The sequence below is a fragment of the Catharus ustulatus genome, chromosome 26, assembly GCF_009819885.2.
Source record: "Catharus ustulatus isolate bCatUst1 chromosome 26, bCatUst1.pri.v2, whole genome shotgun sequence".
Lineage (NCBI taxonomy): Eukaryota > Metazoa > Chordata > Aves > Passeriformes > Turdidae > Catharus > Catharus ustulatus.
In genome coordinates this window covers 463,000-480,825 of record NC_046246.1, presented here as the reverse complement: position 1 = coordinate 480,825, position 17,826 = coordinate 463,000, and the positions used below count along the sequence as shown (strand labels likewise).

The following is a 17,826-nucleotide window of genomic DNA, read 5'->3' as shown; positions in this document are numbered from 1 at the left end:
CAGGACTCACCGTGAGGCAGGTCAGGTGTCAGGTGAGGCATCAGGTAACTGCGGATGAGCTCCCAGTCAAAGTCATCGTCCTCACCCTGGCTGTACTCACATTGGTTGGGGTCACTGTCCTCCTCGAAGGTGCAGCCAGCTGTGGGGACAGACTCGTCAGCGCCTGAGCTCCCAGAGTAGCAGCCCCCACCCCAAAATACCACCAGGACAGTGTGATGGCCCTAGACTGCCCCACCAGGAATTGTGTGGTGCCCCTGGAATGCCCCACCAGGACATGCTGGGGCACTCCAGGCATTCCCCAAGGGCACCATGAGCAGGGCTCAGGTCCTGGGTGCTGCCAGGGCCCCAGGGTTCCTGTGCAGCTCCACCACTGATGTGAGCTGGCAGGTGTCAGGTCCCAGAGGGGCTTCAGCAGCAGGATGCAGCTCCCAGCTTTGCTTCCCAAGGGAACACAAGGGGCTTCCCCTCAAGAAACAGCACTTGGCTGTGGTGGCCACACAAAATTCGTGCCTTGACCCCAACCCTCCACCTGCAGATTGGGCTCCTGGGGGGGTCTCTCCATGGCCTGGTGCATGGCAGTTCTGAGCCAGGACCTCCCACTCCCCTGAAGGCAGCCCTGAGTGGCCCTTGGCACTGCTGAGTCCTTTTGGCAGGTCTATTTTATTACAGATTTATCTCCTGGGGGTCTGAGGGTGTTTACACCGCACCTCCCTGCTCCACAGCATGAGCACGGACTGAGCACGGAGCAGTGGACCAGATGCCAAAAAGCCACTTGTTCCCACGGGAGGTGACACAGAAAGAGCCTCCCCATCCCACATCCAGCCCCCTCCCATCACCCCACCTCCCAGTCCACTCCCATTTTCCAGCTCCCCCATCCATCCACCCCTGGGGCTCGGGCAGCTTTGCCATGGGGCCGCCGGGGGCTGGTTGGTTCACACTGCCCCATTGTCCCATTAAACCCACGATTACAGGGACCAGAGCACTGCGCTAATTAACGGCCGGCTGACGAGGGGCCCCAGGAAGCCCTGAGCAAGCGGAATGAACAAAGGCAAATATCCCCTAATGGGCCGGCAGGAAAACAGAGCTGGGCCAAGGGATTATTTCTGCTGTTTTCTTCCCATTTTATCCCAAATTACATCAGTAATTCCCCCTGCCACCTGGGGATTTGGCAGTTAATGGCATTGCTGTCGGCATGGGTTGTGCTTCCCTGTGCTCAGGGATGCTTGGATGCAACACTTAGTCAAACACAAGTCCAAACACTGGGAAAAAAGCCCATAGGATGCCCAGGAAATTTCAATTCCCAACTACTTCATATGTAAGAAGACAGTTGTGGCTTTTTTCACCCCTTTGCACTCATTTTTTAAAGCACGAGCGCACATTCCAGCTCCGTCACCAACTGTTTTTTCCTCTCAGAGACATAAGAAACTTCTTTTTAAAAAAGTGTAAGCAAATTCTCTCCTATTCATATGTCTGGAGGCACTGAGACATCACAGCTTTCTTAAAGCCCTTCCCGAAATGGAGCGTCTGCCCAGCCCACGTGCGGATGTGCCCCCGCACCACAGCCCCTGGTCCTCAGCTCTCACCACGAGACGTGTCAGATTTTAGAGTCTGGAACTTGGCTGCACTTTCTAACGGGAGGAAAAGCACAAATCTGTCAAAATTTTCCAGGAAGGAAGAAAAATAAAATAAATTTCAAAATAAAACAGTGTCAGAGACTAAGTGCCAAGTGATTTAAAAGAAAAAAAAGCCCAAGTGTTTCTTTCCAAGATCTGCAGAGCAGGATATTCTGGGAGGCAGAAATTTGTTCTTGGGGATTTTTTTTGGCCTGAGAAACCAGAGCCGAGACAAACAACGTTTCAGGCTCCTGGGGAAAAGTGATTCCTTCACCCCAGCCACTGAAAACATCACGAGATATGTACCCTCCCCCTCGTCCTGGACTGCAGCCTCCCCACCCAAATCCTGCGGCCACCCCCAGTGCAGCCACTGCCACCAACCCACAGCTCCATCACCCCAAAGCTGCATCCTCGGCCACCCACGAAATGATGCCTGGGCTCCAGAAGTTTAAAACGCAATTACAGAGCAGATATTGTGCTGGCCAAGCTGATCCATCTCCCTCCGCAGACAGGTTTATTGCCATGGCTTTTCTCGACGCGAGCCTTCCCTCCTATCCACAGCACAACATGAAGGCAGTTCCACTGGCCACTCCATTTCCCTGACTAATTTGTCCATGATTTGTACACACAGGGAAAAAAGCCAAAGGGTTTCACAGAGCCTTGGTTTCCAAGAGTTATGGGATGCTTCCTGCACTATCTCTCCCCAGCCAAGGACAGGGCTGGGAGAAGTTCAACCTCCAGCAGGTTCTCCCTCTTCGTCACAAGATTAAGGGCATAAAAATTAACACCTGAGCAATTAAATGCCAACAGCCCAACTCCACAGGAGGTGGTTGGAGGTGCTCCAGCAGCTGTGGAAAGTCAGAGGAAGGCAGAGAGGCTGCAATCCAAAACATCCATCTGCAGCAGTGGGAGAGTTATTCCATCCCAAGGGCAGCAGGACAGGGACTGTGGGAGCTGGGTGAGACTGCTCTGGGTATGGATACACCCTGAAAGCTAACCAAGGAGCCCCCAGCTCCCAGAGCTGGCTCCAGGCCACGGTGACAGCAGCTACAGGCACAGAGGTGAAGGCAGAGAGCACGGGAAGTGAGATCCCAACGCAACAGCAGCTAAAAATACTGCAGGGAGCTGGGGGTCTGCCCCTGGGGTAAGATGTGTCTGAGACACAACCTGAACACCCCAAAGCTGCCCAATCACCCCAAACACAGAGCCTGTGTCATGGACAGAAAGAGAGGCAGCCCGTACCAAGGATGAACAACCCGCACAAAACACCCAGAGCATCACAGTGTTCCTGGGCAAAGGGGAGAGAGGGATGAGCACCAACACAGGCATTTAACACCAGATGGACCAGAATATTTTTTAAAAGAAAGAAAAAAAAAAAAGTGGTTTGAGAGATTTGCTAGGGAGATGGAGACCTGTGCTGCTCAGCCTCCTCCAGGTACTGCTGCCACCTCCAAGGATCCACCATGTGCTCAGGCATAAGGGAACAGAAGGACAGGCACCAGTGTAGAGGTTAAACACGAGATGAAGCAAAATTGCTACAAAGAAAACCAAAACGGGTGGCTTGAGGGGTTTATCAGGGAGCCTGGCAGCAGGCTCAGCATCCTCCCAGGTACCAGTGCAGCAGCAGGGCATGCTGAGGGAGCAGAAGCGTGGGCATCAATAAGAGGGTTAAAACCCCGATGGACTAAATTTCCTTAAAAAGAAAGAAAAGGAGGTGGCTTAATGGATTCACCAGGGAGAAGGGCACCACTGCCACTCAGCATCCCCCTCTACAGGGATGGAGAGGAGGAAATCTGGGGAAGGACTAGCTAGCCATTCACAAAGAATAAGGAGGAAAAGAAAGACCAAACAGCCAAGTACAAAGGATGGTATCTAATTAATTCTCCGTGGCCACCAAGGAACCTAGCTGCCTGCTCACAGCCCAGCCCGCGCTCTTTCATCCACAGTCTACACTGCTCTCGCTTGCAAGTTAATTACACACTCAGACTTTTCCTGTTTAACCTCCTGCACCAGGGGACATGATCCATGGCTTCTCTTGCCTTTTATCGAGCAGCCTTGAGAAGGCTCCTGTGCCAAAGGGCAGCCCAGCCCAGCAACCATCCAGGATTGGGATCACAGCCCAGCACCATCCAAGATGGCAGGATTGGGATTACAGCTCAGCAACATCTGGAATAGCAGGATTGGGATCCCAGCCCAGCAACATCTGGAATGGCAGGATTGGGATCACAGCCTGGCACCATCCAGGATGGCAGGATTGGGATCACAGCCCAGCACCGTCTGGGATGGCAGGACTGGAATCACAGCCCGGAACCATCCAGGATGGCAGGATTGTGCTCTCCCCCACCCAAGACCCTCTGCGGTATCATCTGATGGGAATGGGACACCAATAAAGTCCCAAAATGGGGACAGGCCTCATGAAAAATGGGCTCATACCAAAACTTCAGCAAGTGCTGTTTCCCCAGACCTACAAAATACAGTGCAGCCACCCATGACACCCAGTCCCAACAGGAAAAAGCCCTTTTTGCTCCTCCCCTGGCTTAGCCAAGACTGGATCAGCCCCACGGTTATCTCTGCAGCCTCTTGGGAGCAAAAGCCACAGCACCCCATGGCACAGGAACCAGCCAGGGGGGATAACACTGGTCTCCTTTCAGAATCAAAATAAATTTTTTATCCCTGGCCTTTTCCAGCAGCTCCAGTCCTCCACCCCAAGTACGGTAATTTCACGATTATAAGCCGCACCATTTTGACTAAAATTTTGGTCCGAACCCAAAGTGCGGCTTATGATCAGGTGCAGCTTATATATGGACAAAGAACAAAAAGTTGCTGTTTTAGTTTGGAGGACAGGTGTCTGCTGAGAAAGGCAGGAGCTTCTCTTTGAAATGGAGAATGTAAACCCCCTCCCTCCAAATTATTATAATTTTGAAATCAAGGGGCTTTCAGGCAAAAATATGGGAATTAGGAATAACAGTTCTTTACTGGGGAAATTAAAATAGAAATACAGCACTACAAAGAAACAAACCCCAAACCCTGACAAAGTCAGAGTACAACCTGACACCCCGTCAGCCAGGGTGTTGGTAGCAGTCCCATTAAATGGTGGCTGCAGTCCTCTTGCAGTGACAGATGTGATTCAGTTGGAGCAGTGCTCCTGTACAAGGTGCAGTTTCCCTCCAGTGGTCCAGTGGTGATGTGGAGAAATCCGGTTTTCCTCTGGAGTCCAGTGGAGAAAGGGCTCCCTTAGTGTCCCAAACCCTCTGTTTTATCTTGGTAAGAAATGTTGGGCTCTTTCCCCTGGCTGCAGCAACTCCCAATGGGATGCAGTAATTTTATCAGTCACACAGTGGGACTCAATGGCCATTAGCAGAAAATGACTGGCTGGAGGAAGGATGGGTTGTGAAAAGATAAAGAACAATGCCCCACTTGGTTTCAATGGATGCCCATTAGCAGAATATCTCCCATGCAGATAAGGATCAGTGCCCCCACCCTCAATAGATGGTGATAGAATAAATACCTTTTATCACACTCTGTATTGTAATGTGCGGCTTATAATCAGGTGTGGCTGATGTATGGACAAAGAACAAAAAGTTGCTGACACCCAGAAGTGCAGCTTATAATCAGGTGCGGCTTTATAATCGTGAAATTACTGTAATTCTCAGCAGGAAATGGAGAGGATTCAGGTACCCACAGGACATACGACACAGTGCCCTGGTAGCCAAGTGCAAACACCCTGCAGAGTGAAACCGTCATATGACCACACTGAGATGTGGCAGGGGGTGAGCAGAGCTCTCCTTCCATCAAATCCAGAGTTCTCACTGCCTCCCAGGAGAAGGTATGGAGCCAGAGGCTTCGCAGTTGTACACCCCCAAACTATCACACCCATGACCTCTCCTCTTACACACGTGAGGAAGACACTCTTTGTCTGCACCAAAGGATGAAGCGCTTTACGCAGGGTAAAATGGTCAACAAGCTGCTGTAAATGAGGAAAGTGAGGCACAGAGGGGATCTGGTTAAGTCCCAGAACACTGGGAGCTCGGGATCACCCCAGGGATGGCAGAAAGCCCAGGGAGCTGGGTTTGCTGGGATACAGAACTGCAGTTCCAGCAGATCCCGGCAAGGTGCCATCCCTTCCCCAGCATCCCCGGAGCAGAGCCAGCCTTCCACCTCCCAGATCACAGCTGCTATTTAAAGGTGCTTTCCTTGGCACACTCCTACAGGAACGTGCCCCAGGAAGGAAACGCTGGGAGTTGCTTCCCTCCAGGTGCCAGCAGACATGGGGGACAGGGAGCACATTCTGCAACTTGTCTAAAATTAGATGCACTTCTCAGCCAGTGAGATCCTGTACACAGCACTCCACAGGCTCCAGGGCAAGGTTAAGGGAGCCAGAATCATTTCCATCTGCAGGGGGCTCACACTCCCAGGGCTGTTTGGTACTGAGGAATCCAGCTCAGTGGGAAAATCTCAACAGAGAGAGGGTCCTGTGTGGCAACACTCCAACATCTCACACTGACAGGGATCCCCCCACCACATCGGGTACACCAACAGTTCCATGGCCAAGCCCAAACACCTCAGGAGTTCACTGGGAGAACCTCTTCCAGCCCAGGCCATGGCGAGCTGGATCTCTCCGCAGCTGAACTTGGCACATGCAGAAACACTGAAAGTGTTTCTGTGCATCACTGCCCAGAGATGACGACAAACCCCTTCCCTGCCCTTCTGCTCCCCACTTCTGCCAAAGAGAAACTTTTAAGAGAAATATCACTGATTTCTCAGCCCCAATAAAAGCTGATTGGAAGAATATGGAAAGCAGCACCATTAGAATTCACACCAGTAGTTTGTTTTGGTTCTCCAAATAATTTTAAATATTGTATATAATAGAAAAATAATTTGTTCAGCTGTAAGAAACATCAATTTGCAACTTGAAGCCTTGTATATTAGCCAGAGAAGCTAATGTGTAAACATTAGCAGCTCCAGGAACGCGTGGGGTTTGGCCAATGCAATTCCAGGGAGAGAGCAGCCAGATATTAAGACGGAGGATTTGCATAATAAGTCACTTATGCCTGATAACCTCAGTGTTTGGAACACGCAGGACTAGAGAACAATATCCATCTGCCAGCAGCTACAGAAGACAAATCTCCTTTTATCCTTTTTTTTTCCTTCCTTTTTTTCTTTTTTTTGACTAGTAAAGACTCTCTATGGCTTTTACCTGCAGGTCCCCAATGAGTTGTCAAACCTCCTGCAGCAAGTACCCAGTCCCAGCAGCTTCTGAGGAACCGCAGGGATGGGGGGGGAATTGGAAAATCTGGATTCGTTACAGGCATTTTGAAGCAAATACAACTGGGAAAATACAACTCCACAGAGTTTGCAATGCCACAGGGATGGCTTGTGCTTGGGGAAGGATAGAGTGTGCCATACATCACTGTGTGGTGGAAATGCGTTTAAAAGTAAAGGGGGATACAAGAATCCTTCCTCGGAGCAAATCCAGCTGCCAACTGCGGCTCCACATGCTCTTAGCTCCAGGGGGATCAGGACTCCCGGGACCAGGGTAGGGCATCACTCTGCTGCAGGTGGCTACCAGCAATGTCTCCCTGGAGTGCACCCCCCCAGCTGCTCTGGAGATGCAAGGGGACACAAGCCAGGAGATTTTAGCTCCATGCCCAGAGGGGATGTGGGGATTTAACATCCCATCCAAGGGCTGCTCATGCCCAGCACCTGGACCCAGACAGTGCTGTTCCCAAGGAAGGACCAACATCACTCAAACCCAGCTCAAGCAGCACAAAAACACCCTCGAGCTGCACAGCCAGGAGGCCACTAACCCGCAGCACAAGTGTTTTAATAATGAACCATCACTTAATTAACGTCGTCAGTGCTGCCTCTTGGACTCCGTGGGAAGAAAAACAAGGCAGGAAACCTCTGGAAACCTCCATCCTGCCGTTATCGATCGCTCCCTGTGCAATTACAGCTCAGGGGCTGCGGAGCTGAGCGACACCTTGGGGAAAAAAAAATGGGAACAAATCAAAAACTGGAAAAGGCAGGGGGAAAAAAGCTCATTTCTCTCTCTGGCTCCTTTATTACTATCAGGTCCCCTTCATCCCTGCTGAGGGCCATCCACCCCACATGCTCAGGGATCCAGACACAACAGGACTGGGAGCCCTGAGGGGCACACACTGCTTTCAGGGGATGCCTGAGGACATGGAGATGCTCCCTTAGCATGAATTCAGGCAGGAAAAGCAGCTACCCAAGGACACAGCAGCACCATCTGGGGGGACCCCAACACCAGCTGCAGAAATCATGGGAAAGACCAAGTTTCCCAAATCAACCTCATTCTGCAGGGGATAAAGACAGGGGAAGCCCCAGTTTCCCCTCCCATAGCACGTCCCACATCTCCACAGTGATGGATATGGGAGCACAGTGCGGGCAGGCTCATCCTCCTAGGATGGAGCAAGTGCCAGCAGTGGGAGGGCCTCGGGAGGCAGCTCCGAGGGTCATTCATGGATTTCAGGGCAGAGAACAGAACCAGAGAGCCCTCAGACCCCACCCAGGCTGCAGCATCCCCACCGAGCCCAGCCAGGACCAGGCAGGATAATGGTGGGGAGAAGAGGAATGAGGCTCAGTGCCATGCAAAATCCAGGTCACCATCCTCCTCCTCCTTGCATGTCACCAGCAGAGTCAGGAACAGCAGTGTGGGCTGACTGACGTGGGGCTGGAAGGTGACAACATGTGACGTGGGCACATCCATCACGAGCACTGGGACTCAGCCCAACCTCTGCTGTGGAATGGGAGGTTACAGGCAGGAGACCTCACAGGAGGAATGAAAAGGAGCCCTATGCCCAGCGGGTCTGTCATAGATCTGGGGAACATGCCGGACCATGCCAGGCACCCTTCAGCCAGGCAACGGTAAGGAAAAGACAAATCAAGCCCAGAAAAAAAGAGAGGTTTGTTTTTACCAGTTTACCAGTTTTACCATGGTTTATCAGTCCATGAATTTGGCTCAGCCACTCCAGTTAACACTGGCTTGGACATCCATCCATCCTGACCTGCAGCACCCTCAACCCATTCCAGCAAAAACTCTGGGATTACGCTAAGTGTGCAGGAATGACTGAAAAGTCCTTCCAGTGCCAGAAGTGCACACAACACCCTGCAACCCCACGGGAGAACCGTGAAACCCCAGTGCCCAGCACCTTCCACCTCCTCCCTGCACACATCCTGCCTTGACAAATCCCAGCTTCCATCCAAGAGAAGCTGCAGCCACCATTCCATGGGAAGGAAGGGAGGAGACAGACCGCTTGCACAGAGAAATGCCATTCAGAGCCAGCAGCTCCCCCACAGGAGTGAGAGAGGGTGAGAGACTAAATAAAAAGTTCAGGTGATATAAAGAGAAATAGCCCAACATGGCGATGCACTGCTTTAGTTTAATATTGTTATAATCCAGGGAAAGCAGGCTGGTTGCTGGCTGCAGAAAAAAAAAATCAATGGGATATTATCACTCAGCAGACAGATGAAAATACAGTAAAAATAAGTAGAAATAATAACAGAAATAAGAGAGTCCTTGGGAAGAGTCCCAGAAGGGCAGTGGCTGAACCTGCACCATGAGGAGAGTTCAGAGTCTGCCCTGGCATTGGCGGGGGCTTCAGAAGTCACTCGCAAGCTGCTCCTTCCCCAAAAAACATACTGGAAAGCTCCAGCACCCACCTCCACAGGGTGCAGAGGCAGGTGCCCCATTGGCACCAAAACCACAGAACCAGATGTCCCAGTGAGGACCTTGAGGTGCCAGGGGGTGCCCAGGATCACCCACCTTTGCTAATTCAATTAACCATATTGAAGTACTTGGTAATTAAGGAAAGAGCATTTATGCAGCTAATTACCCAGGGTGTCAGCTAACAGGCAGAATGTGCTGGCAGGGGATGAGGACCCAAGGGTGTGTGGGGCTGTGACAAGTCCTTGTTCCCATGGGTGGGCTGCAAGCAGCAGTGAAGGACTTTGGAGGAAACACCATCCTTGGGTGAATCTGGACTGGACTTCCTGACCAGTCTTGAAAATTGCTACCATTGAACCTCCTCTTTGGAGGAACCCAAGGCTCCAGGGTCACTCAGCACAGGACAGAGATGGGGCTGCATCCTGAGAAGTCCTACAGAGCACCCCCAAAACCGCAGCAGCTCCACAGACACCCCCAAATCCACCCAAGCAAGGGAATGCAGTTTGCAGGAGTCCATCCCTGCACCTGCTCTCGCCTCCTCCACAGTGTTCTGCCCCCTCCGGAGAAAAGCCATTCCCACATCTCCTGTCAGGACACAGCAGGAAGAGCCCTCAGGTAGCACCCTGAAGTCAAGCCCTCTCTCTGGGGGAGCAGCTGGGCCAGAGCAAGTGATTCATCTCCTCTTCTAGACTTGCCTCTGGTGACATCCTGCTCTGGGGATCCTGCCCCAGCTAGCATGTCCAGCAGCTGAGGGTCCTCTTGCTGGACCAGAGCCTTGGCTCGGCTAACTGGGCTAATTAGGCTGAAGGCCTCCAGCATAAAGCAGCAGACAGGCTCGAACACCCAGGGGTCACCAGGGCTTGTCTCCCGAGCAGGGCCATGGGGACAGTGGCCTCATTAAGATTTGTCAATGTCACCAATGTCCCCATCCCTTGTCTTCAGAGCATCTCCTGCCGCCCCATTTCAGCCACAATCCTGATTAACTTAATGATGTCAGGAAAGGTTGGATCCAAATGGGGAGTCCAGAGAGTCAAAGCAGTTATTCGTTAATTTGGGGCTCCCCAACACCAGCACTGCCCTGGAACAGGCAAGGAAGGACCCTCTGACAGTCCAGGAAGGCTGCAGGGAGCTGGGGAAGCTGTGCCAGCACAGCCACCCTGTCACGAGTGATTTGCCAGTATTTATCAAGCCCAATTAAAAAAAGGCATCAAAAAATTGTGTATGACAAAAATATTCAGGAAGTTGCTCCAGCTGCAGCATACTCCCACCCCGCAGCTGCAGTGCAACATTCTGCTCCCACTGCATCCCTGATCGGGGATGGGGGCTTTCCCAGTTTCCAGTCAGGGCCCACCCTGGGTGGGCAGTGGGGTCCCCAGGCAACAGGGGGCATGGCAGGCACATCCCTGGCCCCGCTTTCAGCAGCAGGGCTGCCCAGAGCCTCCCACCCGAGCTGGGGCCACCACCCCTGCTGCAGGACACTGGGGTCAGCCAGGTGCCAAAGGGGTGCCAAGCACTCTCCCTTACCCTCCTCCTGTTCCTCAACATCTGGAGCACTTTGGGAGGCAGGAAGGTCAGGAAATAACAAATTTATGGCCAAAACCAGTCAAGACGCTCCATCCAGCTATGAATCTGTCACACAGTCAAGGTGACACACTGAGACCCCACTGAGCCCCAAACTGCAGGAGCATTGCACTCCTGGCATTCCCACTGCAGCACAGCCTCCTCTCCAGAGCAAGCAGCATCCCAGGGCCAGGGACCTACAGGAACAACCCCTGCACCCCTTGATACCCCATGGCACAAGGGCAATTCTGCTGTCTTGCTCCTGCAGCGAGCAGAGCACCAGCACCCAAATTTGAGGTCTGGCAGAGGCATCCAGGGATAGGAAACAGGGACAGCCCCAGCCTGGCTCACCACAGCCCACGCTTGGATTCGCTCTCCAGGTGGGAGAAATTGGGGTGCAAAGCCTGGACCCCTTAAACATGCAGGAAACATGTTCCCCCCACCAGTGCACAGACCTGGGCTGTGACACCCAGGCAGGACCTGGAGCAGCACACAAGCAGCTGGAAATGAGCTGGAATGAAGCCAACAACCACCCAGCAAGCAGGAACAACACTCCTGATTTAAAAAAAAAAAAAACATAAAATAACAGCCACAAAGTGCATGTGACCCCAGTGCTGGCAGCAGGGAGGGGGAAAGGGCTGCTCCACAGGCTCTGCCTTCGCCTTCCAGCAGCTGGAAGAGATGGACTTTGCCTTTTGATCCAGGCAGAGGGTACACAACCTGCCACTCCCAGGGCCTGGAAAGCAACAGCTCAGGAACATCCAGGAAAGTCCCTCTGACACCTGCCAGCTCCACAGCCACTCCCCAGAGACGCACTTCACCCGGCAAAGAGAAGCAGATCCTGTGTCCCCAGGACCACTCCAGACAGGCAGCTTCAGGCAGGCACCCCTTCCCCACCCCATCACCCACCCACATCCATCCCAGCAAGGGCAAAAGCTTCAGCAGCTCCTGCCAGACCACCTGGGGCAGAAAGGAAAAGCTCCATCTTCAGGACCTATTTATTTTGAGGCTCCCAACAAGGAGGCAATTAGCTCCAGCAGATTAATTGTTGGGTTGGGAATCCTTCTTGTCCAGAGGGGAAAGCCTCAGTTTCACCAAGTACAAAGAGGGGTCTCCAGGCTGGAATAGGAGAGTAGGATCCAAGGAAAGCTGCAAAGCAAATCCTGAGCTGCCACAGGGGAGAAGAGGTTTGGGAATCTTGACATTAAATCACACAGTAACTAAAGGTTCCCAGACATGTCTAATAAGACAATTATAGTGCATGTTAATAATAGATTATTAAAAAGCTTATTTATGGCGGTTTAAGCAGGCAGATGGCAGGGCCATGTCGATAATGCTCTCCAGAGCCTGTGCTGCCTCCCAGGGATGCAGCAGGGATTTGCCTTCTTCTGCCTCCAGCCCCTCGTGCTTAACCCTCGCATGACTGCCCAAAAGCAGAAAATCCCTGCAGAGGGAATGCAGCCAGGAAAAGATTGTTATGAGGCATTTTGGGGTGCTCAGAGCTCCCAGCCCCTCTGCAGAGCAAGGATTGGATGATGAAGTGATGGAAAAGCTCCATCCCAGGTGCAGTCAAGGGAAAAACCACCATCAACAGACAGCAAGGAACACGGCCACAACAAGGGTTAAAGCCACCAACAACCACCTGCCTTGGTCTTCCAGGGGGTGTCCCTTCTCCCCCAGGGCCTTCATCCTGATAGGCTTTATTCTGAGAAAGCTCCCAGGGAAGTTGAAAAAGGGCTGATTTGTCTTAGTTTGGATAATAAAGGGAAAAATGTGCATTTCAGGCCAGGAGGTGACTCACCAGCATCCCTGTTCCAGGGGCTCTAGGGCAGGTCCAGGCACCCAGAGGAAAAACATGAAACAGGAGTTTTGGAACAAGAAGAAAAGGGTAAAAATGAAACAAATGCAACTGCAAGTCTTGATGGGGAGAAGAAAAACAGGCATTGCCAGGCTCCAGCATGGAGCTGCTGATACACAGCCAGACGGACACGACCATCCAGGATCATCAGCATCACTTGGAGCCCCCCTAAATTCTGCTGCTCTCTCATGGATGGTGAAAATCCACCACACTGGAGTGTCCCTCTGCACACATTGGAGAGCCAAGGGCTCGGGAACCAGAAACCTCTGCCCTGGGCACACTTGGGTACGTCAACAGGATTTTCCGGAGCATCCCGATGCAGGAGCCTCAAGGGTGTTTGCACTGTCTGGGCGCTCTGGGAAAGGGCATGGCATTCCCAGGGCATTAAAAACACACGCAGGAGCAAACAAGAGAAAGAGCTTCTTCTCTAGCACGGCAGAACAGGCAAGGGTGGGGGGGAACGCAGCCTGAAACAAGCTGACAAGGAAAATGTAACGTTCTCGCACATTTTATGTGCTTGGTGAAGGCGGGGTGGGGAAAATAAAAATGCCTTGACATGGGAGAGTCCACGGACAGCCAGCTGGAGGGAAAACAAACACCGGGAAAAGCGCTGGAAGAGCAGCATCGGGCACCTGAGCACCCGCAGCGCATGAAACACGCAGCATCCGGGAACACCCCTGCTCCTGAGCCCCCTTCCCCGAGCATCCCCTGCTCATCCCTTCGGCCAGCACCTCCCGAACCCCCGTGGCCGTTAACGGGCAGGGGCTGCCCCGCTCCCGACCCCAATCCCAGCCCCGGGAGCGGCGTCTGCTCGGCTGTTCCCATTCACTCGACCGCGACAGCGCCGCCGCGTCGGGGTCAGGGTCACCCGTGCCACCTCCTGCCAGCGCTGTCCCGCGGGGACAGGGACGCCTGGGGGGCCCGTCCCCTCTGCCTGACCCCAGCCGGCAGCCACGTCCCACAGCCGCCCCAAGCAATCCGAGTGCCTCCGGAGACGCCACCAGCCCAGTCCAGGGCTCCCTGGCAATCCCAGCCTCCCAAGTGGAAGCTGCAAACCCAAATATTTTGTTTAATTGCTGCTAACGAAGTCGGAGCCGAGCGCAAACAGCTTCCGCATAATTCCGGCAGGAGTGCCACGCAGCACCGCGGTTGTGTGTCCCCACCGCCGGAAAACAGCCAAGGAGCACCGGGAGCACGGGCTGGGACCCCGAGCAGCTCATTGCTGAATTCTTAGGGTGCAACACAGAGAAGCATAGTGCACCTTACCATGGAATCATTTGGGTTGGGAAACATCACTGAGCCAACCATGCCCTCAACACGTCCCCAAGTGTCACATCCACCTTTCCTGGCAGGGAAGCCAAAAAGTGGAAGGAAACACCTGAGCCCGCACAGCGTCCTGCCCCGGGCCCAGCGCGGAGCCCTGCGAGCCAGGCGGCTCCTGGCCACGGGCTTCCAGCAGGAAAAGGCTCCGTGTCCTGCTGCAAGGGAGCCGAGGGAGGAGAGATGGGGCTGACAAAAGGCCGCTGGTGCCAAGCACAGGTCGCCGTCCCAGCCTGCTGACGCCACACGAGCCCCGCACCGCTCAGTTTGGGGGGTCAGCCAGTGCCTCCCAACATCACCCAGGTCCCCTTCTGACAAGCACAACGGGCCAGCAACAGCTCACTCACTGCAAAGTCTTAATGAACAAGAAGTTTGAAGGCTGCAGAAGGAGCTAACCCCCGTCCCCCAAGGCCATGGGGGGAGCTGCGACCAGAGCATCCCGCTTCCTCCCTGTGCCTCAGTTTCCCCACCTGTAGAAGGGACCACATCGCGCCCCTTCTTCACAAAGGCACGGCTAAAAAAAACCATCTTCTGAAAATATCCACCGAGACAAGCAGCTGGTCCTCCCCAGCGGCCCACAGCACGTGTAAATAGCTTAAATACGTTTTTCCCAGCCCTGCGCCCTGTGCAGCCCCAGAGATGAGCTGGGCAACCTCCCCGCAGCCGACCAAGCCACATCAGCAGGAGCAAACAGCAGATCCAGGTGAAAAGCAGCCTAAGGTGGAGCGGGGGGGCTGGCAACAGACCCCTCAAACTCCAGCTGGATCCAGTCCTTTCGGCTCCACTGCGGAGCTGAGCCTGCTCTGCATCTGCCAGGGAAACAGCAAACACACTCCTGATTTACACCAGGAGCGGGCTCGATCCTGACCTTCGCCAACGCCGTCCTGCAGCCAGGGGAACCCACCGAGGGAAAAGGGTTTGCTTAGGAGGGAACCCTGCCCACAAAGACCCCCAGTCCCCAGTGCATCCCCACCACTGCCCCTCCAGCCCCTCACGGGCTGCAGCAGCTCAGCCCTTAGAGCCACCAGAGCACCACACACCAGGGCTGGGGAGCAGCAAACCCCAAACCCCGTTCTGAAACCAGGAGGACAGAGGCCCCTTACTCCAGCAGATCACTGAGCCCCCCACCAGCTCCGTGCCTCAGTTTCCCCATCACCCCCTGCTCAGCCCCGAAACTCAGAGCAGCTCCCCCAGCACACAACCTCTCCCCCTCTCAAAATGCAAACCCATTCCCTCTCCGTTTCTCCCACCCTGCATGAGCCGGGGGAGCCTCAATGGCTTCACATCCCCCTACCCATCGTCTCTCCACCTCCCCATCCATCCCCCACCGCACGGGTCAGCCACCGCTTGTTTTCTGCTGATGGGTGTCACTATAATCTTTGGAGAAATGCCACTAGCCAAAAAAACAAAATCAATGCACCACCATAGGGACTGCGTGCAGGTGAGCAGCTTGGATTTAAAGGTAAAAAACCAAAGAACTAGGCAAAAAATACACTTTAATGTGGTCAGCATCGCCCAGGAGCTGGAGGTGACAGCACCAGGGACCTCTTGGAGTGAGGCACCAACTCCCTGCTCCCCCATGGCTCCATTCCCCCCAAAAAGCGCTCGCAGCCCCCGCCAGCACCTCGGGAGCCCCAAATTCCCATTTCCCGCAGCATCCAACCCCATTCCAGCTTCCCAAAGGGATCGGGAGCTAGTCATCGCCCCCCCGCATCAACCCTTTCCAAGCCCCTGCCTGGGGGGTCCCGGGGGACAGAGGGCTCTACACCGGGGTGCTCAGGGGGAGGAGGAGAAAATTTAAAATATGTAAACTAATCAATCGATCGTATTTCGGTAAAACCAACCCGGTATTCCCGCGGCACAACGAGAGCCGGGAGTCTGCGACCGGAGCCGCCGCGGCCGCCACCTGTTCCTACCGGAGGGTCCCCAGCTTCCGTCGGGGCCTCCAGTGAGACCAGCGGGATCCCGCCGGGCACCGGCATGGGGGGCTCCTCTCGCCCGCGCTCTCCCCACCGCCACCGGGGGAAGTTTTCCCTCCCGGGGTGCAGCGGGAGGGGGGCTCGGACGGCGACCCCGGTTCCGAGCCCGAGAGGGAGCCGTGGGGCCGCGCCCGACGGAGCATCCTCGGGGTGGGGGGCGCCGCCGAGATCCCCCAGCCGTCGTACCCCCGGCAGGGAAAACTTCCCCCGGTGCGGCGGGGAGGTGGGGGGGACCCGCAGGCGAGAGGAGCCCCCATGCCAGTTCCCTGAGGGGAGAGAGGCGGGATCCCGGTGGTTTCACAGAGGACGCGGGTCCCGAGGCGGTTCGGCGACCTCCAGCGGGAACAGGTGGCGGCGGGACGGGCGGGACCCCTCCGCGCACCGGGGTCGGTGGAGCCCCAGAGCCGTACCGAGCGAGCAGGACCCCCTCTCCCCGGCGCACACACCGCGCTTCGTTCCTACCGGCGGGCGTCTCGGTGTCCAGCGCGTAGACCCGTAGGGCGAGGGCGAGCAGCAGCGCCCGGGCGCTCCGCATGGTGCGGCCGGTGCCGGGGACCGGGCGGGGGGCGGCGGGGCCGTGGCCGCCGCCGCCGCTGCGCGCCCGCGGTTCCGGCGCGGCGGGGGCGCAGCGGGGCCTCGTGCCCGCCCCGCGCCTCAAATACCGGCGGCGGCGGCTCGCGCCCGCCCTGACGTCACCGCCGCCCGCGGGGGGGGCGCGGGGGGGGGCGCCGGTACCGGGAACGGCAGCGGCGGGCGGGGCGGCGGCGCCCCCTGGCGGACACGCGGGGGTGCCGCGGGGGAAGTTTGCGGGCAGCGGGCGGGGCGGTCCCGGGAGTTACAGGGGAGTTGGGGGGGTTCTCCGGTTCGAGGGAGAGGTCCCAGGAGTTACAGGGGAGTGGGGGAGGTTCTCCGGTTCCGGCGGAGAGGAGAGGTGGGGAGGGGTCCCGGGAGCTGGGGGCGGCGGGCGGCGCTCGGTTAAAGGAGGAGGTTCTCCCGTGCTGGGGCGTGCGGGGAGGGGGGCGGTACCGAGAGTTACGGAGAGGTGGGGCGGTGAGTGGGTAAGAGCGGGGGGGGTGTCCTGTACTGGGGGGTGCGAATATCCGGTACCGGGGCAGGAAAGGAAGTCCCAGGGGAGGCGGGCAATGAGAGTCCCGGGAATTACGGGTCTGAGGGCAGTGTACGGTTAAGGGAGGGGCGGGGAGGGGAGTCTCCGGTGCCGGGGGAGAGGGGCCCGGGCTGCCTAGGAGCGCCTCTTGCTGGCGCGATGGTGCAGGGAAGGAGCCCGCAAGGGTGCGGGGGAAAGCACAGGGGTGCCTGGCTGCAGGGAGGTCCCACTGCGCGGAGGGTCCCTGTTGCTGCGGGGAAAGAGGGGTTCCCTGTGTGCAGGAGGCTGCCAGGCTTTGGGGGAGTCCCTGGTTTTCCGGGTATGCAGGGATGTAGGCATATCCCCCCATCTTTGGGGAGGCTTCTTCCAGAAGGGAACTCGCGATGCCCCAAATGCAGGGAGTATCCTCAAGGATCCCAGTTGTAGGGTCCCCACCAAGCTGGAGTGGATGCTGCTGGGTTTCCAGCTGCAGGACAGGTGCTGGGAGGTGCTGGGAGGAGGCTGGGACAGAGGGAGGTGATGGTGACACCCACTCTGGGGTGAGTGTCCCCAGCCCCTTGAGTGCCCCCCATCACCTCTGGGCTGTGCCTGAGGCTGTAGGGCAGAGACCAGACCCTACTGGCTGGACATTGGAGACAGAGCCTCCTGCCCATCCCGGGGTGTCCTCGGACACTGAACCCCCCCCCGGTCCTCCAGCACAGGCT

General features: G+C 55.7%; 1 protein-coding gene across 4 annotated transcripts in view; it reads right to left on the bottom strand.

Annotated features, from left to right (window-relative positions):
- The window catches only part of PTPRU (protein tyrosine phosphatase receptor type U), a 57,067-nt gene extending 40,492 nt beyond the window's left edge, over positions 1–16,575 (bottom strand). For all 4 annotated transcript variants that reach the window (XM_033080557.2, XM_033080558.2, XM_033080559.2 and 1 more), the window contains exons 1-2: positions 16,480–16,575; positions 11–139 (exon numbers count right to left, since the gene is read on the bottom strand). In XM_033080557.2, the coding sequence (XP_032936448.1) occupies positions 11–139; positions 16,480–16,552 (202 nt within the window). In that variant the 5' untranslated portion in view covers positions 16,553–16,575. The remainder of the gene's footprint in view (positions 1–10; positions 140–16,479) is intronic.
- Between the last annotated feature and the right edge of the window lie 1,251 nt (positions 16,576–17,826).